The sequence below is a fragment of the Archocentrus centrarchus genome, chromosome 16 (genome assembly GCF_007364275.1).
Source record: "Archocentrus centrarchus isolate MPI-CPG fArcCen1 chromosome 16, fArcCen1, whole genome shotgun sequence".
Lineage (NCBI taxonomy): Eukaryota > Metazoa > Chordata > Actinopteri > Cichliformes > Cichlidae > Archocentrus > Archocentrus centrarchus.
Genome location: NC_044361.1, coordinates 25,739,002 through 25,766,956, shown reverse-complemented (window position 1 = coordinate 25,766,956; position 27,955 = coordinate 25,739,002). Strand labels below are relative to the sequence as shown.

Here is a 27,955-nt window from a genome sequence, read left to right as displayed (position 1 = left end):
TGTACAGCTGCCAGATATAGAAAGATGAGAGTGTTATTGTTGACAGCAGTTTTGGCTACAGAAAAGAAAGAAGAGATAAGGAACTGAAAAAGGGAGGGGAGGAGGGGGCTGGGGTGACCAGGTGAAAAGGTGGTAAAGTACAGTGGGCGGGGAGTGGATACTATGGGAGGGAGAGAAGGAGGAGGGGGAAGAAGAGGAAAAGAAAAAAAAAAGAGATAAGGAGGAAAGCCGCAAAAGGAATTTGTGAGAAACTGAAAGCAGTGGAGTGTGGCTGAGTAGAAAGGGAGGAGCAGCGAGCAGACAGCAAGGTTACACATGAGGAGGAATTAAACAAAGCACAGAGAGGGACGGAGGGGAAAGAACAGGCAGAGCTGGTTGATAGTAGGTTTATATCTTACCTCGGTGCTAATTAGCAAAAAGAAAGCAAACAGAAACTGACAGAGAGAGAAAAACAGGAAACAGAAAGTGCAGCTAAAGGTAAGAGGAGAAAGAAGAAGTAGCGAGAAAAAAAAAGAAAAAGCGCGAGACAGCAGTTTAGAGAAAGTCCAGGAGATTAAATTGAAGAAGAGAAACAAGAAGGGAGAGCCGAGGCTCTGAGGAGCGAGCGAGGGGGGGGGAGTAAGAAAACTGCAGAGACTCATTGACAGAAAACACTGGACTTAACTCCATGGTTTACTGACATCAGCAAAAACAAAAGAAAGAAGAACGTCACAAAAAAAGAGGTCACTGTGGTGTGCTGCATGCCTGAGCGTGTCTACTATGCAACCAAGTCAGCTGAGATAGACAGACTCAAGCACAATCACACTACTCACTTCCCAAAAAGACACTTCTGGTAACAGCACCATGTTGATGAAAGAGTACCGAATATGCATGCCACTGACTGTAGATGAGGTAAGTGTGTTTGCCTTTCCCACGCTTACACACACACACACACACACACACACACAAATTCTCCCACCGCTTTAAATTGAAGAACATAGAAAGAGGGGAGGGTATTTTAAATGTGGTAATGTTTTGGTTTTTTTTTGGTTGGTTTTGTGCGTGCGCGTGTGTGTGTGTGTGTGTGTGCGCGTTTCTTTTCTTTTTTTTAATTTGTAATCGTGAACGTGTTAATGTGCTGATAAGAAAAGTGCCAACATAGCACTCAGACCTCCTGCGGCTGCCCTGTGGGAGATTTTGCACATTAGTATAGCGCCAACGAGCCAACGCACAACAGCTGGACAGCCCTGCATTTTCCACTTTTGCTTTAGCGCGCCGAGCTCAAAACTAGTCAGACTGGTTCAGACTCCCAACCCACTTGACCCGCAGGTTGACAAACAGAGAGATCTCGCTGGCGAGAGAAAAGGTGAGCGGACAAGGTTGTTATGCACCAAAGTAGTGCCCTTCAAAAGGAATGTCCTGATCGTCTCCTACAGCCCCCACCCAAAAAAAACGGCTTACTTCGACCTGTTACAACAACAATGACAGTGACAAATAGCAGTCCAAAATAGGATTTACAGTATCAGGACAGGGCACACAGAACACGAGCTTGCAGCAAATCCTCTTTCGCCTAAATGTAAGTTTAAATGCAGCTTATTTGAAGAGGTATCAAATCATAATAGGTACCTCACAACACCCCGCAACCCTTGCTCCACTTCTAAAGTGAATAGTGTCGATTGTCAAGTGTGACATATCCAGTAATACTTATGTAACACAATACAGCGCTACAGTGGTGAAGAATGTTCGGTATAGCTTTTGGCAAAGGAAAAAAAAAAAAAAAAGGGTGGCAGGTGAAAGCAGTTCAGGTGCGAGGCAGGTGTGTCAGTCATGTTGATGGTTCACTTTTCATTTCTTCCAAATGCATATGCTAAAATGAGTTGGAGCAGTGGTGCTCAAAATTAAAATATTGGCTTCTCTTCATTGGCTCCAGAATTAAATTTAAAATCCTTCTTCTTACATACAAGGTCTTGAATAATCAGGCCCCATCTTATCTTAAAGACCTTATAGCACCCTGATTCTAGCCTGGTTCTGCCGGAGGTTTCTTCCTGTTAAAAGGGAAATTTACTGGCACCAAGTGCTTGCTCATAGGGGTCGTTTTGACTGTTGGGTTTTCTCTGTAATTATTGCAGGTTCTTTACCTTACAATATAACACACCTTGAGGTGACTGTTTGTTGTGATTTGGCGTGATATGAATAAAATTGAAATGAACTGAATAGGATCTTGGTTATTCTCTTAGCAGAGAGGCAACTGCAGTGATCAAACTTTTTCACGGTTCGCTACAGAAAAGAAAGCCTCACACAAGCGCGCTCTTTGTCTGTGTTTAAACTATTGCTATGTTCAACCACAAATAATATTTCATGAAACGCTGGAAACAGGATTCACGCCCACAGCGATCATAATTATGTTTGTTGCTATTTCTGTCTGTGAGGTTTTACAGCAGTTTAGGGGATTATGAAAAATGATTGCCCCCCACTGGTTCTCCCTCACCAATGCCATTACACTAGGGTACCACTCATCTTATACTGCTCAGCGTCACTGTATGAGTGCGCGGATGGGAATCTAACTTTTTTTTGTGCATTTACTCAAATACTTCACTGAAGTACAGTTTTAATGTACTTCTACTCTCTGCTTTTACTAGTACTCATTTGAGAAACACCTCAAGAGCAAGACACCTCTCACAAAGACTTGTGTCTGTATGTGAAAAAGGCATCCAACCTGCAGTGTCACAATAACATACAGTGCCCCATAAAAGATACTCGGACCTCTCAGATGATTGAATGTTTGATTGCTTTACAGCATTGAATCAAAGGGGATGTAATATGGCTTTTTTAACTCCAATCATTTTTGCCTTAACTCCAAGAATTATAGCCTTCAGATCTGCCATAATTCTTCATGGCATATATTCAGCAAGATACTGGAAATATTCCTTAGAACCTTTGGTCCACATTGACATGATAGCTTCACACTGTTGCTACAGACGTGATTCTCCTCGTCCAGCACGTGGTCTTCTGCACAGACCACACCAGAGATACTCTTCAGCATACCATGGTTTGTAACAAGTGGTTACTTGAGTTACTGTTGCCTTCCTACAAGGCATTTTCAGCCAGATAACTGCCACTCACTGGATATTTTTTCCTTTTTTGGGCTATTCTCTGTGAACCCTAGAGATCGTTGTGTGTGGAAAATCCCAGTAGACCAGCAATTTCTGAAATAGGCAGACCAGCCTGTCTGGCACCAACAATCACGTCACGTTCAAAGTCACATAAATAACCTTTCTTCCTCATTCCACATCTTGACAGATGTCTATATGCCTAAATGTACTGAGTTGCTGCCATGTGATTTGCTGAACAGATATTTGTATTAAGGAGCAGTTGAACATATGTACCTAATAAAGTGCATAAAATGTATATCACCACTTTAAAAGGATTTTGTTAGAAATGTCCATCTCTGATTATTATTATTATTATTATTATTATTATTATTATGTGTTTTGGAGCAGAGTTCACATCAAATACAAACACATTATCAGTATTGTTACGGTAAATATTTCAACCATGAACTCTTTCATTTTCCTGATAATGTGCTATATTTGCACTCTGACCAATGACGTACACGTTTCTTGTAAAGTAATCCTGGCCAGTAAAAATGAAACTAAATAAGAGGAACTGCATTCCAAAAGGTGGCAACAATCACTCCAGACTGCCATTCAGAGTACATAATAGTGAGTTAAGGACAGAAATGTATTTTCAACTTTCTGCTTTTCTTCAAAGAGGAGGATTCACAACCTGTGTGGGAGAAACGCTGTATCCTGAAGTCTGCTTGGCTTGAGATGGTGTTAACGGACCCATCATTATGATTAATTAAGTCCCATGAATACCCAATAAGTAAATATTGAATGTTGACATTCCACAGTAATTGGAACAAGAAGGAGTGTCATATGATGTCAGCAGAGTATAGTGAAGGATGGCAATCTGATGTCTGCCGTCCCCTTTATCTCTTCCTCCCAATCTTTCTCTGTTTCTGCTCTTAATTAGAATAATGCTTTAGTGCCACAACAATATAGGGCAACAAAATGAATTGCATTATGGAGGTCACAGCAGAACAGTTAAGTTGTTTATGGTACAATTTTCGCAGCGTTTTCATAATAACTTTAAAAACAAAGTTTACCAAGTGATTTACAACTGAAGCAAACAAACAAAAAAAAATGCAAATAGAAACAAGATTAGGGGGGAAATAAATGAGAACGGGCAGCAGCAGAGCAAGAAATGAAAAGAATTATTGTGTGAGATTTTTTAAAATACACTGATTGTATCAGGCTTAGCTCCACGAGAAGATACTCCACATGCCCAAAGGCCTTGTCCTCTTTAGACTAACTAACAGAAAATACTCCCTCGCCAGGGAAAAACTGGGGCTGCAGCAGAGAACAAAGTCCCTTCCCCTAATTTAGACACCATGCAATCACTCTCACTAGCCAAATTAATTTTTTGATATCTGAAATGGTCACTTTAGGGAAATCTTTAAACACAGCAAGTGGTTAAGATTTGAAAAATGAAGAGCAAATACAAAGGCTGTGCCTAAGCAGCCCTGAATAAGTGCCTGTCAAGACAAAACCAGACTCAGCAACCAGGACCGAACCTGCTGCCACGCGGATTTGCTGCCATCATTCTCATTACTTCCTCTTTGTGGCAGATGGCTATTACAATTTCCTCAATGGGATGTGCATTTTATTGATTTGCTCTGGCTGGATTTTTTGTTATTTAAGTCCTCATATCCCTTAGAGCCTCAAAAGGCTTTACAGTCTTTAAAACATCCCCCCCCCCCCCAAAAAAAAAAAGTTAGATTAAGAACAGAACTTTTCTGGACAGCAGCTACAGCAGCTAGGAATAACAGTTGGATAACACTATGTAACATGATGTTTGTCTTTGACAAGCAAGTGGGGTTTTTTTTTTTAACTCTTTTTAGTGTAAAACTATAGAAAATGTCTGTTTTTTCCTGTCAAACTTTGCTTTTGTAGATTTTAGACTGATTTTTTTGCCCTAAAAATAGCAAAATTTCTAATTACCTCTTTTGCAATCTTTGAAAAGACTCTTGAAACCTTTTTTTCCATTTTTTGCCTCAGCAGCTTTTATCCACAGTAGAGAGAGACAGGAAATTGAAGAAAGACACACAGGCAAACTGGGGACAGGCTGGGACTTGAACCTGTGAATCCCGCACCATTCATTTTGATCAAAATGAATATCTGTTACATCAATTTATTCTTATTTGTTCTTTTAATTGAACATTTCTACCATTTTTTTAAAGAGAAAACACCTTGAAAAAAGGTTCAAACCTAAACAAAAACAGGCATTATATGGAAAAATGACAAATTTGTAAAATCACTGTCTGAACCACAAAGTTTTGGGATCAAAAACATATTTTTTTATTTGTTTACATGTACAGAACTAGAAAAACAAAGTTTAAACAGACAAGACAAAAGTGGATTATTTGTTACATTTAATTTAATGCAACAGCACATATAGAAATGAGTCCTAGCAAAACTCTCACAAATATATGCAAATATATATATATATTTATTAATAAAAAAGAAAAATAAATGTGTGAGTTCTTCCAAATGTTCTTTTTATCATGTTTATTATAGTCTAACATGAGGGCCTGTGTGCCCTGTTTCATGCAGGATGACCACAATCAACAAGCACTTTGTTAATGCAACTAATGATGCACTCTAAATGTGTCCTTTTGGATGACATCTTGAGGATTAGGAGGAGGAGGAGAAGAGGGATTTTGCTTTGTGTTTAACATTTTCTCACCACAGTTTCTTCTCACTCTCTCTCTTTACGCCATCCCCGTCCTCTCCACCATAAACCTCATCCTAAACCTCTCACCGGGCTCCAGTACAGGATTGGGCAGTTGTACATGATCAGTAAGCACAGCTGTGAGCAGAGTGGTGGGGGAGAGGGGGTGGAGGTGATAAGGAATGAGCCAGATACTCACCCCAAGTATGGACTGGGACAGCTGACTGAGAAGCGAATCTACCTCAACAGGTACAGTTAAACTCTCTGATTGTGTTGTTACACTATTGATATACACATAGTGGGCCATTATAATAACTGACTGCAGTGCAGCAAAAGATCGGCAAAGCTTCTTGGAGACCCAAGTTACATGAAACATCATTTCAGCACAGTAACACCCTGAGTGTATTGCGACCTGCTGTCACAGCAGAGCTGGGAAGTAACGAAGTACAAATACTTCGTTACTGTACTTAAGTAGATTTTTCAGGTATCTGTACTTTACTTAAGTATTTATTTTTCTGACTACTTTTTACTTTTACTCCCTACATTTTTGCACAAGTATCTGTACTTTCTACTTCTTACATTTTCAAACAGACTCGTTACTTTTTAACGTCAGAGAGAAGTTTGCATTTCCGGTCAGTGCGCCTTCAAACATAAAACGATCTGAGCCTAAATGGAGGAATAATAACATATAAGAGACAATCGTACTGCGTATCCTCCATCACCGGGGCTTATCTCGTACAAAGGGATTAAATACGCAAACCCATATAAGTAATGTATCATTTATAGCGCTATAATCGGGCCGGACCGAGTCCGTAAGTTGCGCTGCGGCACATAAACAGCTTAGCTAGCGCTACTGAAGAGGAGCGAGCATGAAGGCAGTAACGTGTGGCAGGTAAATGCAACCTTTCTAAATGCTCAACAAATATCAGCAAACACACAAAGTGTGTGCAGTTTGTCACACAGTGTGTCTGCTAGCTGAAAGAAGAGCTGCTGTATTTCAGGGAGAGCAAAGAGAGAGAAGTTCACTCAGAGATGGAGAAAGAGGACAGGAGAGGAAGAAGAGAGGTTAGATTTAAAGGTAAGGACTGGAAAACAAACTGAAGTATGCTGACTTTGTGTAATTCAAAGATTCTATGAAAATGCTGCAGTTTAGTGTTTAATAAATAGGTTAGTTTGTTGTACTGTATTTACAGTAAAGCTCTGTGTTGGACTGGAGTACAGTGTTTGTGTGTGTCAGAGTTACAGGTTACATCAGTGCAGCAGAGATGAGTTTGAATCAAAGCTGCTGATGCTGAGATTCATTCACTGAATCCAACATTTCTACAGCCTGTATGCTGTCAGTGTAGGGGATGGAGATCAGCTCAGAGAGCTGTGAAATACTGGGTTACATCTTTGTGAGTTCAGTTCATCCACACAGAGCAGTAAACCTCAGAGCAGCAGCAGCAGCAGTTCAGCTGATCACAGCCTGCACACCAACATCATTTACTGCAGCTCACAATAGAAAGCTGTGATTCTTCTCCCCATGCAGAGCCACTACAGCTGATCTTAGGGTTCCTCCACCTTCTGAATCCCACTGTAACCCCTGAGTATCCTCATGTTGGTGTTTAGGTGGAGGCACAGTCACCCTCTACTATGGAGGACACAGAGAACAGAGCTGTGTTTAAATTCCCTTTCACAGTTTGTGTCCTACATAACAGATTCAAGCTGAGTGCATTCATTAGAATTAAAATTTAGATTGGAATAACATTTGTATTCTCATGTACTATTTTATATTATTACAATAATATATAATGAGGTTCGGTTTGTTTTACACAAAAATAGCAGGTAGAAACATCCTCCAAAGAACTACTTTTACTTTCTTACTTTGAGTACATTTCAGAGCCTGTACTTTTTTACTTTTACTTAAGTAGAGAAGTTGAACCAGTACTTCGACTTTTACTAAAGTATTTTTTAACATAAGTACTTGTACTTCTACTTAAGTACAGAATGTCAGTACTTTTGCCACCTCTGTGTCACAGGCAGTGGGGGCTGACTGTGTGCAGCGTGGGGAAGTGAGACCCAAATGCAGAACACAAGGCAGACACACTGGGGTAAATGAAAAGCACTGAGGCTGGACTATAACTGAAAACCTAAACTGGGAACACATTAGGGTGAGGAAACGCAGGAGTTAAGAACACTAAAGCCAGGGAACACAGACATAGACAGGAACATGAACAGGATGCAACAGGAATGTATGCAGAGACTGACTAAGGACAAAGGGAGACTGAGACATATATATATATATATATATATATATATATATATATATATATATATATATATATATATATATATATATATATATATATACACACATACAGGAGGGTGATTAGGGGAAGTGGAAACAGCTGGAAGACAAGGCTAAACTGAATCACAAGAGACGAGACAAAGGAAGCAAAGCACGAGAGACAACACAAAATAGGAAACAACTGAACACAGAGACAGCAGCACAGACACACTGAGGAAACACAGACACAAGAAACAACATAACCTAACACAGGAGGTGTAACTATGCAAGTGAGAACAAGATTAAATATACTAATCTACAAGACAGAACACAGACACTAAACAAACCAAGAATCAATAGAACATTTAGAAAAACAAAGCTTGGAAGTCCCAAAAACTCAAAATGCTGTGTAAACAGGCCCAGGACAATGATGCCTGCCTACTTCCAAAGTCCAAGTACCCCTGATCTAAAACATGCATGAGGTCAGTAAACACTTGGTTGCCTAAGTACGGTTCTCTAGCTGGGAGTAACACGTCCACGTCATCGTGGTGCTCGTAATTGCAGGATATGTGGGAAGATTTAGCCTCTCATTAAATTTTCTTTGTAGAGTTGACAAAGATTGTGGGTAGTCAAAGTCTAGTCACAGTGTAACCACACATACAAAATGTACAGATAATTAACTCCCAAGTTCTTACACTCAAATAATGGACATAGTTAACCCCTGGTTAAGCTGTTCTAAGTAGTCTATGAGAACTTTGTTATTGTAAGAAAGAAGTGACAATATTTACATAAGACAAATACTATTTACACATTACAGTGTAGAGGGTTATAAAATAAGAACAGCGACAGTGGGAAAAATGATTAAAAAAAAAAACAGGTACAGAGTGAAGCAAAAACCATTGAGAGCTATTATGGCTGCAAGTGGTAACATGTCATTTGTCTACATGCATAGTTTTATAGGGTTATGGAGATGCAATGAGAGTTCACACAGTGTCATAAGCACATAACAGAATATTTGAAAGCTTTATTGAATTAATCATTTGACATTTTGGAAAATACGCTTACTTGGTTTAAATTTTAATTATTATATCATAAACTGTTTAACTCAAACATTAAGTGTAAACACATCAGTTGGCTGTTATGCAATTTCTTTTTTTTAAACTTTGGACTCCACGACCTCCAGTAAAAACTAAAACTGTTGTTTTTATACACTAATTTTGTGTTGATTCAGCAAGCAGATACACTTACAGTTAATTAGTGCTGGTAGGTGAAGTTTATTGCCTGTGGATGGAGCTAGGCTTACTGTTTCTACCATATCCAGAGCTTTTAGTTCACTCAGAGCTTTTTAGGTAGGTGTAACTTCATGTTTTTCACACATACAGAGAGTGATTTTATCATCACCCAACTCTTCACCACAAAAGACAGTAAAACTAATGCTTGGGCAGGGGGAAGCAAGAGGAAACTCTGCTGGAGGCCCATAGTGGTCTTGACATGTAAATCAGTCATCTGGCCTGGATATAGGGGCGAAAGCCTAATTGAACCACCTAGTACCTAGTTCTCTCTGCACTCAAGACTTGCAGTAAAGTGAATGATTAGAAGTCTTGAGCTTGAAACAATATCAACCTATTCTCCAATTTTAAATGGATAAGAAGCCCAGCCCACTGGGTTGATCCAGGCGTGGAAGGTGCGCTGCCCCGTGAGTCATTTTTGATAAGCAGAACTGGCATTTCCCAAAATGTCAAGTTAGTGCTACAGTGTATTTGTGCCAACTCATACCATAATTCATTAGCATGGTATACCATTTTCTTATTTCTGCTTACAACTACATAGACATCCCATGGTGTCATATACTGCCATTTTATCAAAAGCTACCAGCATCATAGAGATACGTCCTTTGGTATCAGTACCATCAAGTACTGGCCATGACAACATCGAGCTGTAAACTAATGGTCATGTCTGAAAAGTAAGAAGGCAGGTGGAATAGCAGGTTTATCAACTAGGAGACCACAGTTCATGCCCGTTTGGGAGTTTTGTGTTTGTTTGGCTTTAACTTGCTGGTTACGTTTGCTTTCACATGCAGCTTAGTTATGCTACAATCTAATTGCCTTTAAAATTGTTGCTTCGCAGACGGGGGCTAGGTCTGTGACCATTTGCAGTCAGTTGCAGTCTTGCAGTCAGAAGGAGTAAGTGTGCTACCAGTCTGTGATTGAATGGGGTCAAGCTGGCAATTACATGTAATCTGTTTGTGACTGTTACATGGCAAATGACTGTGATAAATTGGCAAAAAATTGCAAATTTGTTGCTGTCTCTTCCTGTCTACATACACAGAAAATCCCATTAAACAGAAACTCACATTAACTACTTACATTGAGAGTTCAGGTAGAAAGTCATAGATGTGGAACAGAAATTCAAAAATTCCTCCACTAAAGGTGACGTAGTTGCTGCAGGACAGTGATTTAAATGCAAAATGACACAGGTGCTCAGCAACCTTGCATTTATATAGAAATATAACCAGAAAACAACCAGTTGAGTCAAGTCCCATACTGTCATTGATGAGTTTTGCTCATCAGTACTTAAAAAATGTTGGCCATCTGTCTGCATTTATAAATTAGACAGCAATTATTCGCAAACATTTGCCAATCTGTCTAAGGAAGATTGCAGTCAGTTGGAGATAATTTGCCTCCCACTGGGCAACCTGCAAAATTACCTTGCGACTGAAAATAATCACTGCAACTACTATCAATTGGTGGCCTAATGCCCCCCCACTGCCCCCGAAAAAAAAATCCCAATAACAAAACAAAACAAAAAAACCACAAGATCACTGGACAGCCAATGTTTCCTCATCACAAGGAGGTTGTTGGCCTTCATTTACTCTAGTGTGACTGAGCTTTAGACTTAGGCACCTGTACTACTTGGTTAGGTGCAGGAAAAGATTGTGGTTTCACCTGTAATACACCCGGTACATTACCACATTAACATTAGCACTATATATATATATATATATATATATATATATATATATATAATTTTTTTTTTTTAATGATGCTTAGGGTTATCCAGTATGTTTCAGTGTGACATCAAGCGGTCCCGTTTCGATAAGTGATGAGTCAGAGCCAACACTTGTTGCTCCATTTATAAAATGGGAGTATTTGAGACCCTGGGAGTAAAAAGAGTCTGACAGCAGCATGTTATAAACCAGCTACAGGCTGCATACTGATTATAAAACCGTAAATAGGGGTTGAATTTCCTATATGATTAAAGAAGTGTGTGAGCACTGATTTAAGTAAAAAGATCTAATAATGCTACTCTGTGAGTGAGTACAGTGTCCATGTTACTGTGCTGAAACCTTTTCTCTGTGCTGGCAGGCTGACAGCCCATCGGTTAATTGTGCTTATAATGAAAGCTCAGGCTCAAATGTAACATAAATCTCTTAACTCTAAATTCACTTCCTAACCCTGAAATAACCTCACTCATTACCCTCATGTAACCTCAGTTCTTATTCCAATCACCACTATAAACCCAAGGCCTAATCCTAAAATAAATTCTCAAAAAAGTAAAGACATGTTCACACTGTGGAGGATTTTTCTAATCTTTATGTACTTGTGGGACATTTGGTCCTCATTAGTACAAATATATAAGAACACACACATTTTCTCTCTCTCTCTCTCTCTCTCTCTCTCTCACTCACTCACTCACTCACTCACTCACTCACTCACTCACTCACACACACACACACACACACACACACACACACACACAGCAACTGCACACTGCATTCTACTTCAGTCATGTTCTGACATGGGACCTAGGAGCTACAGTAACAGTTCATCACCACAGGTGTAATTGAGAATGAGTCATACAAATGAATGCTGTGGTGAGAGTAGCCTACAGGTAATCTGGCTATAAATGGCACAAAAACCACTCAGGATCTCTCCGTCTCCCTCCATAATCTCTCCTGCTCTTACACTCTGTGACTGTGATCCTTCTCTTTTTTTTGCTTTCAGTAAACTGCCATCTTGGGTAAAAGCATTTGTCCCGCGAATTTTCTATGTTACAGAAAAGGCCTGGAACTTCTACCCATACACCATCACAGGTGCGCTTTTGCCTTTTTTGTGCTAAACATAAGGTTACTTTCACCTCGATACATCACAAATAGCTTATTTACTGAAAACAGATGCTTTTTCAAGTGCCATCAAATTTTCATTACTATGTATGCATGTATTCTCTTGTGGTAAAGTGCATGTGTGTGTGTGTGTGTGTGAAATTTCATGGTGAAGCATATGAGTTACTAATGCTGTTTCTCTCCCTCCATATTGAATGTCCCTGGTGCTGCAGAGTACTCAGTAAGTATTCTCACACATCATTTAGTGTACATGAATGCAACAGAGCTCATCTCTTTCCAGTATCAGAGGATCTAATCTGCAGCCTGCTTTCATGCTATCTCTGCCCCTCAACCCTTTCCCCTCCATCCATTTTTCCTCTTTGTCACCCTGTAGGTATCATTGCTCCCCAAGTTCAGCATCCGTATTGAGACAAGATTCGAGAACAACAACGGTGATAACGATAACGTGAGTATAACCAAGAGTGGGATTGTGAGAGGTGAGAAAAACAGAGTGATTAGAGAAGAGGGGGAGGAGAAAGACAAGGGTCTGGAGAGAAACTGCAATTTTCTCTGCAGCACTACAAAAATGTTCATCAAATTGATGCGCCCATTACAAGGAAAACAAGCAAAGCACGAAATGCAGTATTGGCAGATCTATTAACCAGACATGCAGTGGCTGCCACGCTGCATTTTGTCCAAGGCACGCAAAGACACACACAGACAGAATGTCACCAGCAATTGCAGCTCTATCTGGCACTTGTGTTTGCCTGGTATAATTGAGAAAAGTCACGAAACAAGATCCAACGTGTTTAAAAACAAAAAAGAGGTTCCAAGAGTTCTGCTTTGGGCAGTGAATGTGGTGACTCTAGTTTCAAGTCATGTAGTTACAGGTTACATGAGTTTATTCCAAACTGTAACATCACCATATGAGTGTCAGGCATATACACTATTTTGCCCAAAAGTATTCACTCACCCCTTCAAATCATTGACTTTGGGTGTTCCAATCAATTTCGTGGCCACAGGTGTATAAAAACCAAGCACCTAGGCATGCAGACTGCTTCTACAAACATTTGTGAAAGAATGGGTCGCTCTCAGGAGCTCAGTGAATTCCAGCGTAGTACCGTGATAAGATGCCACCTGTGCAACAAGTCCAGTCGTGAAATTTCCTTGCTACTAAATATTCCACAGTCAACTGTTAGTGGTATTATAACAACGTGGAAGCAATTGGGAATGACAGCAACTCAGCCACAAAGTGGTAAGCCATGTAAAATCACAGAGTGGGGTTAGCAGATACTGAGGTGCATAGTGTGCAGAGGTTGCCAACTTTCTGCAAAGTCAATCATTACAGACCTCCAAACCTCCTGTGGCCTTCAGATTAGCTCAAGAACAGTGCGTAGAGCTTCATGGAATGGGTTTCCGACGTCGAGCAGCTGCATCCAAGCCTTACATCACCAAGTGCAATGCAAAGCATCAAATGAAATGGCGTAAAGCAAGTTGGACTCTAGAGCAGTGGCGAAATGTTCTCTGGTGTGATGAATCCCATTTTTTCGTCTGCCAATCCGATGGACAAGTCTGAGTTTGGCTGTTGCCAGAAGAACAGTAATTGTCTGACTGCACTGTACCAAGTGTAAAGTTTGGTGGAGGGGGGATTATGGTGTGGGGTTGTTGTCAGGAGCTGGGCTCAGCCCCTTAGTTCAAGTGAAAGGAACTCTAAATGCTTCAGCATACCAAGACATTTTGTACTGTCAGACCTGGCATGAATAAATAAAATAAAAAATGATACTACAAACATTAACAAGAATAGCCTATAGAAAACCTATAGAGCTGTTCTTGTAAAAGCAAATGTGTTTGGTATAACAGTGCATTCGGATCATCATTCTGATTGCGAAAACTGCCAGACATGACAGCCTTAAAAAAAAAAAAAAAAAATTGGGGGATGGCCCCTTCCTGTCCCAACATGACTGCATACCAACGGACAAGCGAGTTTGGTGTGAAGATCTTGACTGGCCTGCACAGCATCCTGACTTCAACCTGGTAGAACACCTTTGGGATGAATTAGATCGGAGACTGGGAGCCAGGTCTTCTCATCCAACTTCAGTGTCTGACCTCACAAATGGGCTTCTGGAAGAATGGTTATGGGAATTTTTGACCAGACTCCTAAACCTTGCAGAAAGCCTTCCCAAAAGAGTTGGAGCTGTTATAGCTGACATGTGGGCTGACATCATATTAAATGCTATGGATTAAGAATGGGATGTCACTCAAATTCATTTGGCTGTGAAGGCAGATGAGCCAATATTTTTGACAATATAGTGTATGTTTTATATACTTGATGGCACAAAATTGAGATGCCATACTCTTTTAAGCTAGTAATTTGTTTGCAAACAGCTGTTTATTTACAATCATAGGTTACACACCAATGCTATCAGCCAATCAGTCACATTGTTGCATGGCTAAATGGTGAATGTAATCAAATCATTCATTCAGTTTTTGCTCACTTCTCTACCACCTTCTCAGTGAAATCTTTCCCTTTTTAACCACCATGTCCACCAGCTGTTTACTAACCATTTAGGTGCTATGCAGGTAGTTGAGCTTTTTTACCCCACTCAAAGCAGTTTGTTACGTGACTGGCAAGAGCGAAGCAAAGTAGTGAAGTTGCTCCCCAAGCAGCTAAACAACTAGCTTGAAACTATAGACAGCATAATAAGAGATGGATGCAGCTACCATGACATCACCCGCTGGTTTCTGAAGTCCCGCTGCATTTCCGCTGTTGACATCTTGCAACAGAGAGATGTGACGAGGATGGGCAGGTCTGACTGTTGAACAGCATGCTGATTGGCTAACAACTTGTGCATGCTGTTTCATACTACAGATAATCCTCCATTTGGAAACATAGTATGACCAAGATTTACAGAACATATTTTTTGATCCAATATGACTCAAAATGAGAGTCTGAGCCCTTAAATTCAGCAGGAAAGTGTTTACAGAAGTCAAAAGAAAAAGCTGTTTTCCCATAGACTTCTATAGGACCGGAAGTCTTTTTGAAACCAGAGCTACTGTCATCTACTGGCCTCCAGATAGAATGCGGGTTTAAGGCACTTCGCAGTGGGTGAATTTTTCCGACCTGGAAGCCTCATCCATGTGTTATGCTGTTTATGCTTGGAACACACCATTAAGTGACAAGCTGCAGATTTGTGGGGAATTTGTGAGCATGTGGAGGGAACCCTTAGATATGTGTGTCTACAGGTATAGCAGTACAGCAGGAAATGTGAATAGATGAGTGCCACCCTTGACCTAACCCACTGATTCTTAAAGTTTTTCTGGCATGCCCCATTTCAGAAACCAAAATAAGTTCATTTAACCTTCATAAATTATATTTAAGTAAGCTTCTCTCCATATTTTTCCCCATTCATCTATGCCCCACTTGCAGAGTATCTGTGCCCCACAGTTTGAAAAGCTAACAGAGAACATGGGCAGTATTAGTGAGTGTGTCCCAACTTTTGACTGGTACTGTATACCAAATGAGTACAGCAAAGTACTCAGTCCAAGAGCTTGCACTTGTTTGTATTCTTACACAGCCTTTGAATACCACAAAGGCAATTATCACTTCATTTTCTATCTTTTCTCAATTTCATTAGTCAGATAACTTTAACTACATAACATGCTGTCTAAATAGCCATACTCTGATTTAAAGAAGTGAATAAAAGGAAAAAAAATTTGGAAGCTTTAAATTTATTCCATTTTATCAAATTAATTTGCTGAGTCCATTTTATCCTAGAAACAATTTGACATGTTCTCCTTCTGCCACTCTTACTGCAAAATCCTGCTACTCTCCTGGTAGCTAGTAAGACAGATGGCCAAGCTGCATATTGAAAACAGCTTGTGTGTTTGGTCATATTTGTTGAGCTCCATTTGAAACGCTGAATTTGAAATTATCCGCCACTTTGGAAAAAAAAAAAAAACAACTCCTTTTACACTTGATACCCTTCTCTAGTGTTACCTAGGTGCTGAAAATGCTTAGATATAAGTGCCATGAACCTAACACAATCAAAATGTGCACGCATGAAAAGATGGCAGGAATGAGAATGGAAAGTGAGCTGAGTGAGGAGGCGGGATCGTGGGGTGACATTACTTTCTTATTTCTTGAGTGAGTAGCTCCATGGCCTCAGCTGGAAGGAACGCCAGGCTGCAGCACCCGGAAAATGAGCTTGCTGGACTTTATTACGTATGAAACTGCCAATCAGACTTATTTACTTATTTACTCCAGATCGTTCCCGCTCACTTTAACCCCTGCTGTTAGTGTACTTCCACATTTCACAGGGAAATTATACTTTTTACTCCACAGCACTTAGTGTTTACTTTACAAATCAGGTTTTACATACAAAGCATGTGAAGAGATTACGGAATATGATCCTTTTTCAAAGCTATACCGTTTGAGCTAACAAAATAACAAAATATGGAGTAGACTCTTGTCAGGCTGCCAGTCTAACACAGGAAAAGAAGGAAACAACCTTTGATAACAGCCACATGATTTAGCATAACGTGCCACCTAAAGACCACCTAAAGGAAACACACAGGGCCACAGGAAGAACACAGAAGCCCTGGGAGTTTTGAACCCAGAACCTTGTTGCTGTAAGCTGGCAACACTGCATCCTCAATTGCCAACATTTGGTTTTCTTTTTCAAAAATGCCTAACATTTGATCCTTTCCGGATCAAATATATGAATAGATGGTAATTTTCTTGCATTTCCTTCTATACAATTTATTTGCCTTAATGGAAAGCATGAGAGACAATCATAAAGACACCATGAGAACACCCTCAGCACACTGTAGAAGGCGGCACCAAAAATGCAGCTCACACAGCACATTCCATAAAAGGGAGCGAGAGCTTGTTTAGACGCAGACCAACACCAACACCACAGGAGCATTGCGAGCTATTATTTTACCCCAGGTTTTTCTTATTTGTTAGTTTTCAGCTGTGAAATGAACAACTCCAGTGGGGCATTAGAGCAAATTTTAAACAAGGTCAGATAAAAGTGCAGTCTCGACTCTCTCTAGGTTTCTCCCATTCTCTCAAGGAAAAGTGTATGCTGCTCTCATAACTTTTTATCCTCCCTCTCTTTCAATATCCCTCACATGTCCTTGTTTTTTTTTTTTTCTTCCTCTCATCCCTCGTCCCCCGCCTCTGCTCTCTATCTGTTCTCTCCTCTGTTTGCGCCAGTGTGATTTGCTCCAAGGGCCTCCGGGTGGGATATAGTGAGGGGTGTTATGGTGTGTGACCTCTGTTTTCTACACAGTTACTCATCTTCTCTTAGCCACACTCTCTGCCGAGTGAGTGACTGTACGTGTGCGAGACTAGGGGTAGGTGTACATGCGTCTGCTGTCATTTAACTGTGTGACCTCCCCCATCTGTTTGGATGTAGGTGTTTGGGGACAAGCCAACCCCAGCAGAGAATGTGTGTTTCCTGGATATCCTGAGTGACCCCATCGCTGAAAAGAACTACAAAGAATCAGAGGTATGCTCTGCACTGTTAGAAACACACCAACATGGACATATGTTTCACAGAGATACAAACAAATGACAAAAGAAGTGGTATTTTACAGAGCTTTGATTATCTGAAAGGAAAACTATAAGAATAGTTCAGCATTTTGTGAAATACATGTAGAGTTATTAAGTTTGTTAGGTATTAAAATAGGAGGCTCAGCTTAGCATGATGACTAGCAGGCAAAACTGTAAGCTTGCTTTTGTTCAGAATTTAAAGAACACACTAACCAACATGTCAAATCTCACTACCCAGCAAGTCTGCAAAACAGTGCAAAAGTCTTGAGCCGCCCATCAATTCTTTATATTTACCTTCTAAGGAGTCAGACTTTAATGTCATTTTTAGTGTTTTTGAGCAGTCGTTCTCCAGGCTTTCTGAAGGGCTCTCAAAGTTTTTTCTTTGGACATTGGCTGCTTTTTAACTCATTTCCAGTTCAGTCCTTGTACCTGACCATTTTCAGAGGAATGTGGGTTTTTTTTTTTTTTTTTTTTTTTTTTTATTTTGTTTGGTTGTTATGACATTTAACACTGACCTGTGAATCATTCACGCATAAAATGGGCACCTAACTCAAAGGATGACTCTGATGAACCAGTTTTAAATTCTATCTTTAGGCACTTTGTTACTAGCGGTCTGTCAATTTGGACCTGAGAGATGCACCTGGCCAACTGATCCAGCTACTGTTCACAGTGTGGGATCATCTTAACAGAACAGAGCAAAAGGCAGCCAGCATACATAGAAAAGCTTTGAATGTCCTTCAAGAAGCCTGGAGAACTATTCCTGAAGACTGCTTAAAGAAATGACCAGTTCAGACTGTGTTGAAGAATAAAGGTGGTCATACCAAATATTGACTTTTAGCCTTGTTGGAATTATAGAAACTGTGTTTTTGCCTTATATTTCCATTCATGTTTGCACATTTCAATAAATCTCTGCACATATTTCCCATTTTCTTCACAAAGTACAAAGATATGAGGAGTGTCTCAAGACTTTTGCACAGTACTGTGCATATTTTCATTTAATTTACAACAGAAAGATAAAAACCTTAGACATTCTCAAACATAGATGTAGCCACTGTAACGTCACCAGTTGGTTAGTGAAGTTTGAATTTGAAGCCACAAGCGACTTGTCAGTCACAAGTCGTTAGCCAATATCCTGGATAATCCCCCTTTCTGACTCTTATAAATGCTCCTAATTTACAAAATGGACTTATTATTCAGTTCAGTGTGAACAAAAATGAGGGACTGAGCTCATAATCTCCTGCGTGTTTCCCAAAGTCAGAGCTGAGGGTCGTATCCCTTAGACCTTTATAGGACGATGAGTGTTTTTGCAACTATGGCAGTTAAAATGAATACAGGTTTAAGGCATTTGATTGAAGCTATTGCCATCTTTTATACTGTCTATAGTAAAAACAACACACTGAGGTTATTTTTTGATACTCTAATTTTTGCTAAGCATGCAACTCACTCAACTCCTCCACTGAAAGCATAACATCGGTTTGGCTGGAGGAAAAAACATATACAGGCGTTTCCACTTTTAAAGCCAAGCAACTTCACCCAAAGAGGCAAATACAACGCTTTAATGACTGGAGTTTGAGTCTCAACTGGGAAGAATTTTTCACGTGTTGCAAAAGAGGAACTTGATGACAATGATAGAAACGATAAAACAACATTAAAGAGGGGATACAAAGCTCTGCTTCTGTCTGCCAAGATCTGCCTCATCTAAAAACTGCATTCTGCATGCATTTCTTCATATGGCCACTACAGGTAGTTTTACCTAAAACCCCAGCTAAAGGTCATAACAGCTTGTACCAATGAACTATATGGTTGTTTCCTGTGGTACAACAGTTTATAAAAGCATAACTGGATTTATAACCCACCCCTTGTATGTTTTTTTCTGAGCTGATTCCTCCACTTCCTGTCTTTATATTAAGCTAAGATTCTATACTGAGCACACAGATATTTAAGTCGCATCTAACTCAAAATGCTCTCCTTCTTTTAAGTGATAATGGCTCATAATGCACAGAACATAATATACAAATGATGATCCACTAAGAAAAAACAAACCTGTTTCCTCTGTTTCATTTACTGGCTTTTGTTTTTGCTTCTGAATAAATCAGTTATACACCCACACACACCTCTGCTTCACTGTTTACTTTCACTCTCTCCTCCAAGCTTTAACACGTCTTCACATGTGCATACACACACACACACACCAATCAATTATATTAAGTGACAAGACAAGAAAAAAATATCACAGACACAAACACTTGGCCATCATCCTTTCGTCACAGATTCATAATGTGTGTTATCACACTCCTCTTGTGGGCTGTGTTGAGCAACATGCTGCTGGCACCTCCACACACAGATATTGTCACAGTTTCTGCAGACACAGCTTTAACACCCGACTGTTTACTCTGCGCAGGACCTGAGTCTGTGGCAGTCGAGTAAAACTGGCCGAGGACCTCTGGAGAAGGGCTGGAGGGACAGCCACAAACCTGTCATGTGCTCCTATAAGAGAGTGGAGTGCAGCTTCGAGGTCTACGGATTTCAGACCAAGACAGAGGAGTTCGTACATCGAGTAAGACAGGACTCTCTTTCTGGCTCATTCCTTTGCTAGTGTCAAGCACGTGGGTCGAGGAGACGTTAAGGTCTTCTTCAACACTATTTGGTTATCTGTTATTTGAATGTGTTGCATTCTGACACAAATAAAACACTGCCGCATTAATTTCAAGACATTAGCGTAATTGCCAGCATTAATGTCAAGAAGCCTTCTGGCATCAAATGACCTCTGATCTGCATTCCACAAAACAGTAAGAAAACATCCGTTTTTTTCCAGCTCCAGTAACGCATAGTTGGAGGTTGGTGGAAGAAGCTGTACAGCTGATAAAAAAAAAACAAAAAAAACACAAAACACTTTCACAACATTTATCCTCCGCAATGAAGCAAAGCAATGAAGCAAAGCAATGAAGCGTGAAAAGAAAACAGAAGCACTAGAAGCTAAACTAGCAATAATGCTTTTAACACTCTCACCCCCCCCCCCCCCCCCCCCCCCAGCCCCACCCCCAACACTGTCACTGAAGAGAAAGAGTGTTTGGATCGTGGCTCTTTTTATTTTAATTTTTTTTTAACAAAGCCAAGCAAAGCAGATCAAACTAATGGTAAATGCTCTGCACTTAAAGAGTCGCTACAGTCACACATGAGAAAACAGCATGACAAAACTTACTGTGACCATTTACAAGGAACTTGTGATCGGGTCACAGACAGTCGAGTGACTTTGGTGGATCAAGATGGCAATAAAACAGCAATAAGACAATTATTCTGCTATCAGTTTGTAATTAAATGGGGACAAGTTGGAAATTACATGCAATCTGTTTGCGATAGCACTATGACCATCAGAAGTGCTCAATTTTGCTGTGCCATAAACTGCAGTAATAACAACAAGACTTCAATTGACCCCAGGACATGTCAGAAGTACAGATTCCATCAATTTCCGACCAACAGACAGAGGTGAGCGATAAATGATGTGAGTCACTGACTCAGTGAGTGTGATAGTCAAAAGTTGAGTTCAATCTGATGCTGAATGGAAAAAAGAAGGGTCAGTGAATCATAATGGGTTTCAGAAATGTTTGTGAAGCATTATTAAAATCCAGTTCAGATGAAGGTAGCTTAGCCACCGTTAGCTCTCCCCCAGCAGACTGAAATCAGACTGGGTGACTGTGAGGATGAAGTGTAGCCTTAAATGGAAGCCCCTGGTACACCACCAACCCGTTCACATCTCAAAAAAACTTTTCCCCACTCTGCGACACACCTGCTGAGGAACAAACTCTGGTTATTGACTCGAGACACCAGCAACCATTGCTGATTGTATTCCAGGGTACCAGAGCAGACAACAGGAAATCTGAAAGGCCATGGAAATGAAAGTATTAGATTACCGTCCAAGAAAACACGTGAAGCTTTGTTTCATTATTCATTAAGAATCAAGACTAGTAAAATAGTATGAGAAAGTGAAAATAAGAATGAAGTGGCCTTAAAGTATTTTCTAACATCTATGGGTATCCCCTACTTTATAGATAAAGACATTTATTTCATAGACATGGTAGTCAGAGACAGTGTGCTGCTCAAATTAAGTCAAACATTGGGTGTACAACATGCTTGGGAGAATCTACCAGAAACAGGCCTGTACTCAACCACTGAATACACAGGATTTTGACACCCTGAAAGACTTCACAGTAAGACTTCCCATAGTATTCCAAATGTGAACAAAACAACCCTGGAAAACTGAGTAACATCAACCACCATGGGAATATATCCAACAAGCATGCTGACTGGCTGTTTCAGACTTCATGTAAACAAACTGGCGTCGGGCATTGTCATGGATGCTCAACAATCATCGACCCCCCTGTACATCCTACATGTTATTCACAGATATGGGAAAACAAGCTGTAGACTACATTTGCTGTGCTTTGCTGGGACCGCCAATAGATATTTGTTTGAATAATGAAGTTTTTTATGAATAATAAACTATTTTGGCAGGAGCAATTTACATATGTGGGTGGTGGACAGTAATCTAATACTTTAATTCCGATGGCCCAAGGATAAACATCGATTTCATAAAATAATAATTTTTATGAAATCTATGCAGATCAGAGGTCACTAAAGTTAATATTTAATCGTGTGAAACAAATCAATGTCGGACTCTGTATTTTTCTCTGGTCCCCTCCTCAATCAGATGAGGAGTGACATGTTTCTTTTGATTCGTTTCAATTCTTCATAACTGAGAAAAGGAAAAAATAGGCCCTGAATGAATCACTTATGTTGTCGAGAGTGGGAGCTCTCGAGTGTGTAGGTTTGCAGTAATTATGAACAATGCACATTTGACAGCTTTCAGCAGTCAAACAAAGATGGTGGACACTGGTTATTAGTCGGGAATGCGTCTGATGATGTCACCCGCCCAGAGACTCAGTCTCCCTTAATCTCTTGTCTCCGCTTACACTGAGAGTATAGCCAGAACCTCTCAGATTTGTGACAGAAATTCAAAATTTCCTCAAATAATAGTGACATGTTGCTGGGATGACTGCGATTTAACTGCAAAATGACATAGGTACTCTGCAACCTTTCTTTTATATAGGAAAGTAAACAGTATACAACCAGCTGAAAACCAGTTGAGTCTCCCACTACAAAGATGCATCGCAGACAAGTTGCACTCGTCGCGGCAGACTGACTGCAACACACTGGAAATTTGTGTTTATAAGATGGCAAATATTTGCAAACCTTCACCGATAGAGTGCAAATGATTGAAAACAAGTTGCCTCTCACCAGACAACCTAAAAAATCGGCTTGCAATTGAAAGTGGTTGCCCAGAGGTTCAGTATGCAATACCTTCAACCTCTGGGCCGGAGTTGGTCATACCAACTACTTGCAATCGGTTGACGAATATGAAAAAATTCAATGCAATCACCAGGCAACTAACAATTTTTACCAGTCGCAAGGATTTTCTGGCCTAATTTTACTCGAGTGTGACTGAGTCTTTAGCAAGGTTTGAAAAAACACTTTTATTCAGACACAACAATGTCAGGGGATCTGCTATGCAAGATACTGGCCAACCATTGGGGGCAACTTGGGGTTCAGTGTCTTGCCCAAGGACACTTTGGCACATTAAAGATCAAACAACCCAGCCACCAGCCATGAGGTTAGTGGGTAACAAGCTCTACAACCAGAGCTACATCCACCCCAGCCTTCTTAAATAAATCCCCATTTATCTCAGCCATAATCTCATTTGTTTGAATTAATTACACAAAGGCATTGGCATGATTTTGACACTGATGTGCTGTAAAATAATTTTAAAAGCAGCATTTTGCACACATGACTACACACAACAGCTGTAGCTTTTTAATTACATTTTTTTCCCCAACATGTTTTTGTTTTCTGTATAACTGCAGAACATCAGAGACATTCTTCTGGTTGGCCACAGGCAAGCGGTAGCATGGACCGACGAATGGCACGGTGGGTCAAAAATACAGTAAACTGCAAAACTGTACATTTCACAGATACAAGATAAACTATTCGTAAACAGTGCACTTGTACTTTGTTGCTGTTTTACCCTCATTCTACAGTCTGTGAAATTAAATATGTATCTTCCACACTGTTTTAATACTGTGTGCATGCGTGTGGTGTGTATATGTACTGCTTTCCCCAAAGGGCTCAGTTTGGAGGAGGTGAGAGAGTATGAACAGGATATGCAAGAGAAGACCAACAGCAAAGTCAAATCTGGCCAGAACAGCACAGGTGAGTTCTCGGCTTCTGACCTGCACTGTACTGAAATACCACAGAGGAAGAGAGTGGAGAGAGAGAATGGGAGGGGGCAACATAATAGAACTGGATGTGAGAACAGCGGAGATAGAGGAATAGATGGAGGTGAAAGCAGGGAATGCTGTGAGCAATACCCAAAAAAATAAAACAGTGAGTTTGAAATGTATATCTGTGCTCCGTGATAGTTCTTTGCGCATTTAAATTCATCGTAATTAAGAGATGTACTGAGGATGTGCTGCTATTTTTAGATCATTAGGAATTTCCAGTAGATCTGTATTTAGAGTTTTTTTTTTAATCTGGTATGTTATCAGTTACTGTCAACAGATTCCAAATAGTATGAATAAATAACCATGTAATACTGGCATGCTTGAACAGATACTGGTTGCACCACTAGTGCCTTCACTGTGCCCTACAAGTACCCAGATGGCTGGAGTACATCTGTGGGAGAAAAATGGAAAAGGAAGAGCAGTCAGGAGGCATTTCACAACACAAGGAGCAGTGAGGAGGGAGAGACGGAGGGTGTATGCCCAGAAAAGGACGGCAGAAAGACAGATGTAGTGTGTCCCTGTGTGCGTGTGTGTGAGTGCACGCGCGCGCACGAGGTTCAGGGTGGGGGGTGGTGGGCAGGATGGCTCATGAAGTGATAATGCCACTGCGTCTGTCTGATAAACAGTGTAATGCAGCCACCTGCTGAACTCTCACCATCACGAGCCCTCTCAACATAAATAACCGACCACTGCAGCACTTAGCTGCAAATGTCAGACCTGGTGGGGGTATGTGTTTGGGCATATGGTGTGTGTGTGTGTGTGTGTGTGTGTGTGTGTGTGTGTGTGTGTGTGTGTGTGTGTGTGTGTGTGTGTGTGTGTTTGGGGTCAACCTGCCACCTGCTGGTTTGTCTGGTGAACCTCACTTGGCTGTGGGAGATATCAAAGGTAAAATTCCCAGTATGGCCTGTAGCATCTTGCTGCCTGTGCTCTCTCTCTCTCTCTCCCTCTGTGCGTTATGATGAGAGACATCAAGCTGCAACAAATCTGCAGTCATTGCTCAACCTGCTGCAGCCTGCTCTACTGCCACGACCCCCTACAGGCCGAACGCTGCCACTGCATGCAGATCTGCACAGACAGAAATTGTTTTATTACACCAGATGAATGAAATGAAAAGTAAACTGATCTCATTTACTCTAGTCAATCGAATGAAAAGCTGAGTGTATGAGCTGAATGCCAACAGGGGATATTCAACTAGCGGAAATTTAAAAATATAAATATAAGCACAGTTTTCCCTTTTTTTCTTTGGATTGTCTTCCTCTTTAACATCTTTCTTGTTATATCTAAAAAAGGTTCTATCTGTGTGTCACAGGTTCACAGGTTGCCAGTCGTCCTGTGATATCTCGCTCCATCTCTGTAACAGATGAGCGCAACCTGAAGAAGATGGGAGTGGCCACTGCAGCCATATCTGACCACTCAGCCTCCTCCATGCCACAGACTCCCGTTCGCCTGAAATCAACCACCGAATAATCCCCCTCTCTTATGCCTCTCGCTTTCACTCACACACACACACACACACACAAACACACACCTTGAACAGAGCAAACACAACTCAAATACTGTGTCAACATTCACCAGAGTCATGTGATGCTATTTCTCAAATATGAACACACCCATATGCAAACAGCAACAAGATCTGACAGACATTGTTAGACATTTTTGGGAAAATGCTTTGTTGCTTTCTGCAGCAGCGTATGAGATCAATTCCATCCTCTTTTTTTTAAACATAAGCAAGTTACTGGTTCCAGCTAAGGGAAAAAGCACTGTACTGCTGTTACTGTATGACTTTAACAAAAAAATTGTTGGTAGGGAGATTTTGTTACCTCTGTTAGAGAGCCGAGCGAGGTGTTCTCTGTTTTCTGTCTTTGTGTTAAGCTAAACTAACTGGCTGCTGGCTACAGTTTCTGGTATCGATCACCTCATCTAACTCTCTGCCAGAAAGCAACACAGAGCAGTTCCCCAAACACTAAGGTATTCCTCTTGTGCCACCTAAGAATTATTCATTACTTTTTAATTCACATGTACTCGTTCTCTTCATTGATATAAAGTATGTTATTAAATGCCGCTCAAATGCATAAGAACACACAAGGACCTTGTGTCTAGTCAGACATTTTCTACAAATAACCTTGAAGTGTCCTCGACAGCCTGTAAACACAGTGCATTTCAGCACTTTCTTTCAGTTCCTCAGTTATAGTGGAGTACAGGACCCCCAACAGGGCCCGCCGATTGTTTCTGAGCCCCCAACCAGCAGCGTACAGACAGATGCATAAGGAGTTTAATAGAGTGGATCTAATGAGAGAGCATGAGAGAAGGGGGTGGGCTGTCAATGCAATGGATCAGCTCCCCTCTCCACCTCAGCCAATAGGTCAGACCAGGTGTATTGACAGAAGGTAGTGAGGCATTGTATTGGTTCCTTGATCATTTAGCTGGGAGCTGCAAATGGGTCAAATGGGAGCTAAACTTCAATTATGTGTCAATGATGTGATCATTTATAACATTATTAGCTCAGCTTATTTATGTACATTTAAAAGGAGAATGGGTTCTTGTCACTGGAGATCGATCAGTTATGAAAACTGAATCGATGTGTGTTGTGTGACAAAGAAGCGTTACACTTTGCTGTTGCCTTTTTTGTAAAATTATCAAATTTCAAATAAAATCATGGAAAATCATATAGAAGTTAAACTGTATAGTCTTTTATAATGGATTTGATCAATAAATACAAAGTCTCTCTAATGTGACGATTCAGTTGTGTCATAATTTCTGCCCAGATGAGCAAAAAAAATTGACTCACTGAGCATATTATCAGCCATGTTTGATCAGTATTGACCTGTAAAGACGGACCAGCTGCTGACATATCACAGCACTCGCATGTAATCTACTCGCCAATTTCACACGTGTGCCATGTGGAGCCAGCTCGAGCAGCAGTGGACGTGAAAACATTCACGTACTCAGTCCAGCGTGGCATGCAGCCGTTTTCCCCTCTGCAAGGCAACAGAGAATTCTGATTGTTTAGCAGATGAGGTGGGCGTGTGTGCATGTCTTGTCATTTCATTGTCACTTTATTATTCAAGACTTCAGGACAAAAGCGAGGCTTGTCATGGAGAGACTTGAAAGTTCCCGTGATTGACAGACATGGCAGTTTGCTTTGAATGGCACGCCAAATGGCTCGCATTATGGGGCTCATTATGGCTTCTTTTATCCATACAAATCAAGAGCCAGCATGACAATTTGTTATTAGATTCCCAACAAAGTGCTGCAGAAGTGTATTCACATATACACACAAACACCTAAGTACATAAGCGCAAAAAAAAAAAAAAAAATCTCCCTTCCTATTGTCTCTTTTTACAGTAGCAGCAGGAGGCTGATATGAAAGCGCAAAGTGCTCACCACAGCCAGGAGGGTTCACAAGCACTGCAGAGAGAGCACAAACTTCTGGGCGCACTGCATTAACATTACCTCTGTCTCTCTTACTCCTTTGTCTTTCCCATTAAATTTTCTCTCTCATTATTGCCATCGTCACAGTTCTCCTCCACGCTCTCTCCTTCCTCTACATCCTACTCCTTTATGCCCACTCTCCCATTCTTGAAATCTCCCTTGATCTTATTTCTTTCACCCCTCTTTATCTGTGTGTCCTCATCTTCATTCCTCAAGAGAGCCTCCAAAGAAGATGTACTGGGTTCATTTTATGGAAATGCTCCTCATTGTGCATTATCATAGATCCTGACCCTGTAGCGCTGAATCACCCTGATATTCCCAGTTCACCTGTCAGACCCCACAAACAGCACGGTCGAAGAAATAAGCGACGTTCTCCAGAGCCGCGCCACCGTCGTCCTGCACATTCAGTTTTTTCGGAACCTTGAGCAGCTAAAGGTATTAAAGGACAGCGGTGAGACACAGGGGGGGGGAAAGGACTGGGAAATGGGAAC

General features: G+C 40.7%; 1 protein-coding gene across 1 annotated transcript; it reads left to right on the top strand.

Moving 5' to 3' along the window:
• The first annotated feature begins 264 nt into the window (after positions 1-264).
• Positions 265-26,698, top strand: pitpnc1b (phosphatidylinositol transfer protein cytoplasmic 1b). The gene is made up of 10 exons (XM_030750007.1): positions 265-891; positions 5,873-6,021; positions 12,043-12,131; positions 12,374-12,381; positions 12,535-12,606; positions 17,561-17,653; positions 20,099-20,254; positions 23,616-23,679; positions 23,875-23,961; positions 25,342-26,698. Exons 1-10 carry the CDS (start codon positions 844-846, stop codon positions 25,497-25,499), a joined length of 924 nt encoding a protein of 307 aa, XP_030605867.1. The 5' UTR covers positions 265-843; the 3' UTR covers positions 25,500-26,698.
• The last annotated feature ends 1,257 nt before the right edge of the window (positions 26,699-27,955 follow it).

Bases quoted from the DNA above. Each gene is read 5' to 3' on its own strand.
- pitpnc1b (XM_030750007.1), top strand. From the start codon at position 844: ATGTTGATGAAAGAGTACCGAATATGCATGCCACTGACTGTAGATGAG. The intron at 892-5,872 runs GTAAGTGTGTTT...ACCGGGCTCCAG, and splicing joins TGCCACTGACTGTAGATGAG to TACAGGATTGGGCAGTTGTA. The intron at 6,022-12,042 runs GTACAGTTAAAC...TTTTGCTTTCAG, and splicing joins AAGCGAATCTACCTCAACAG to TAAACTGCCATCTTGGGTAA.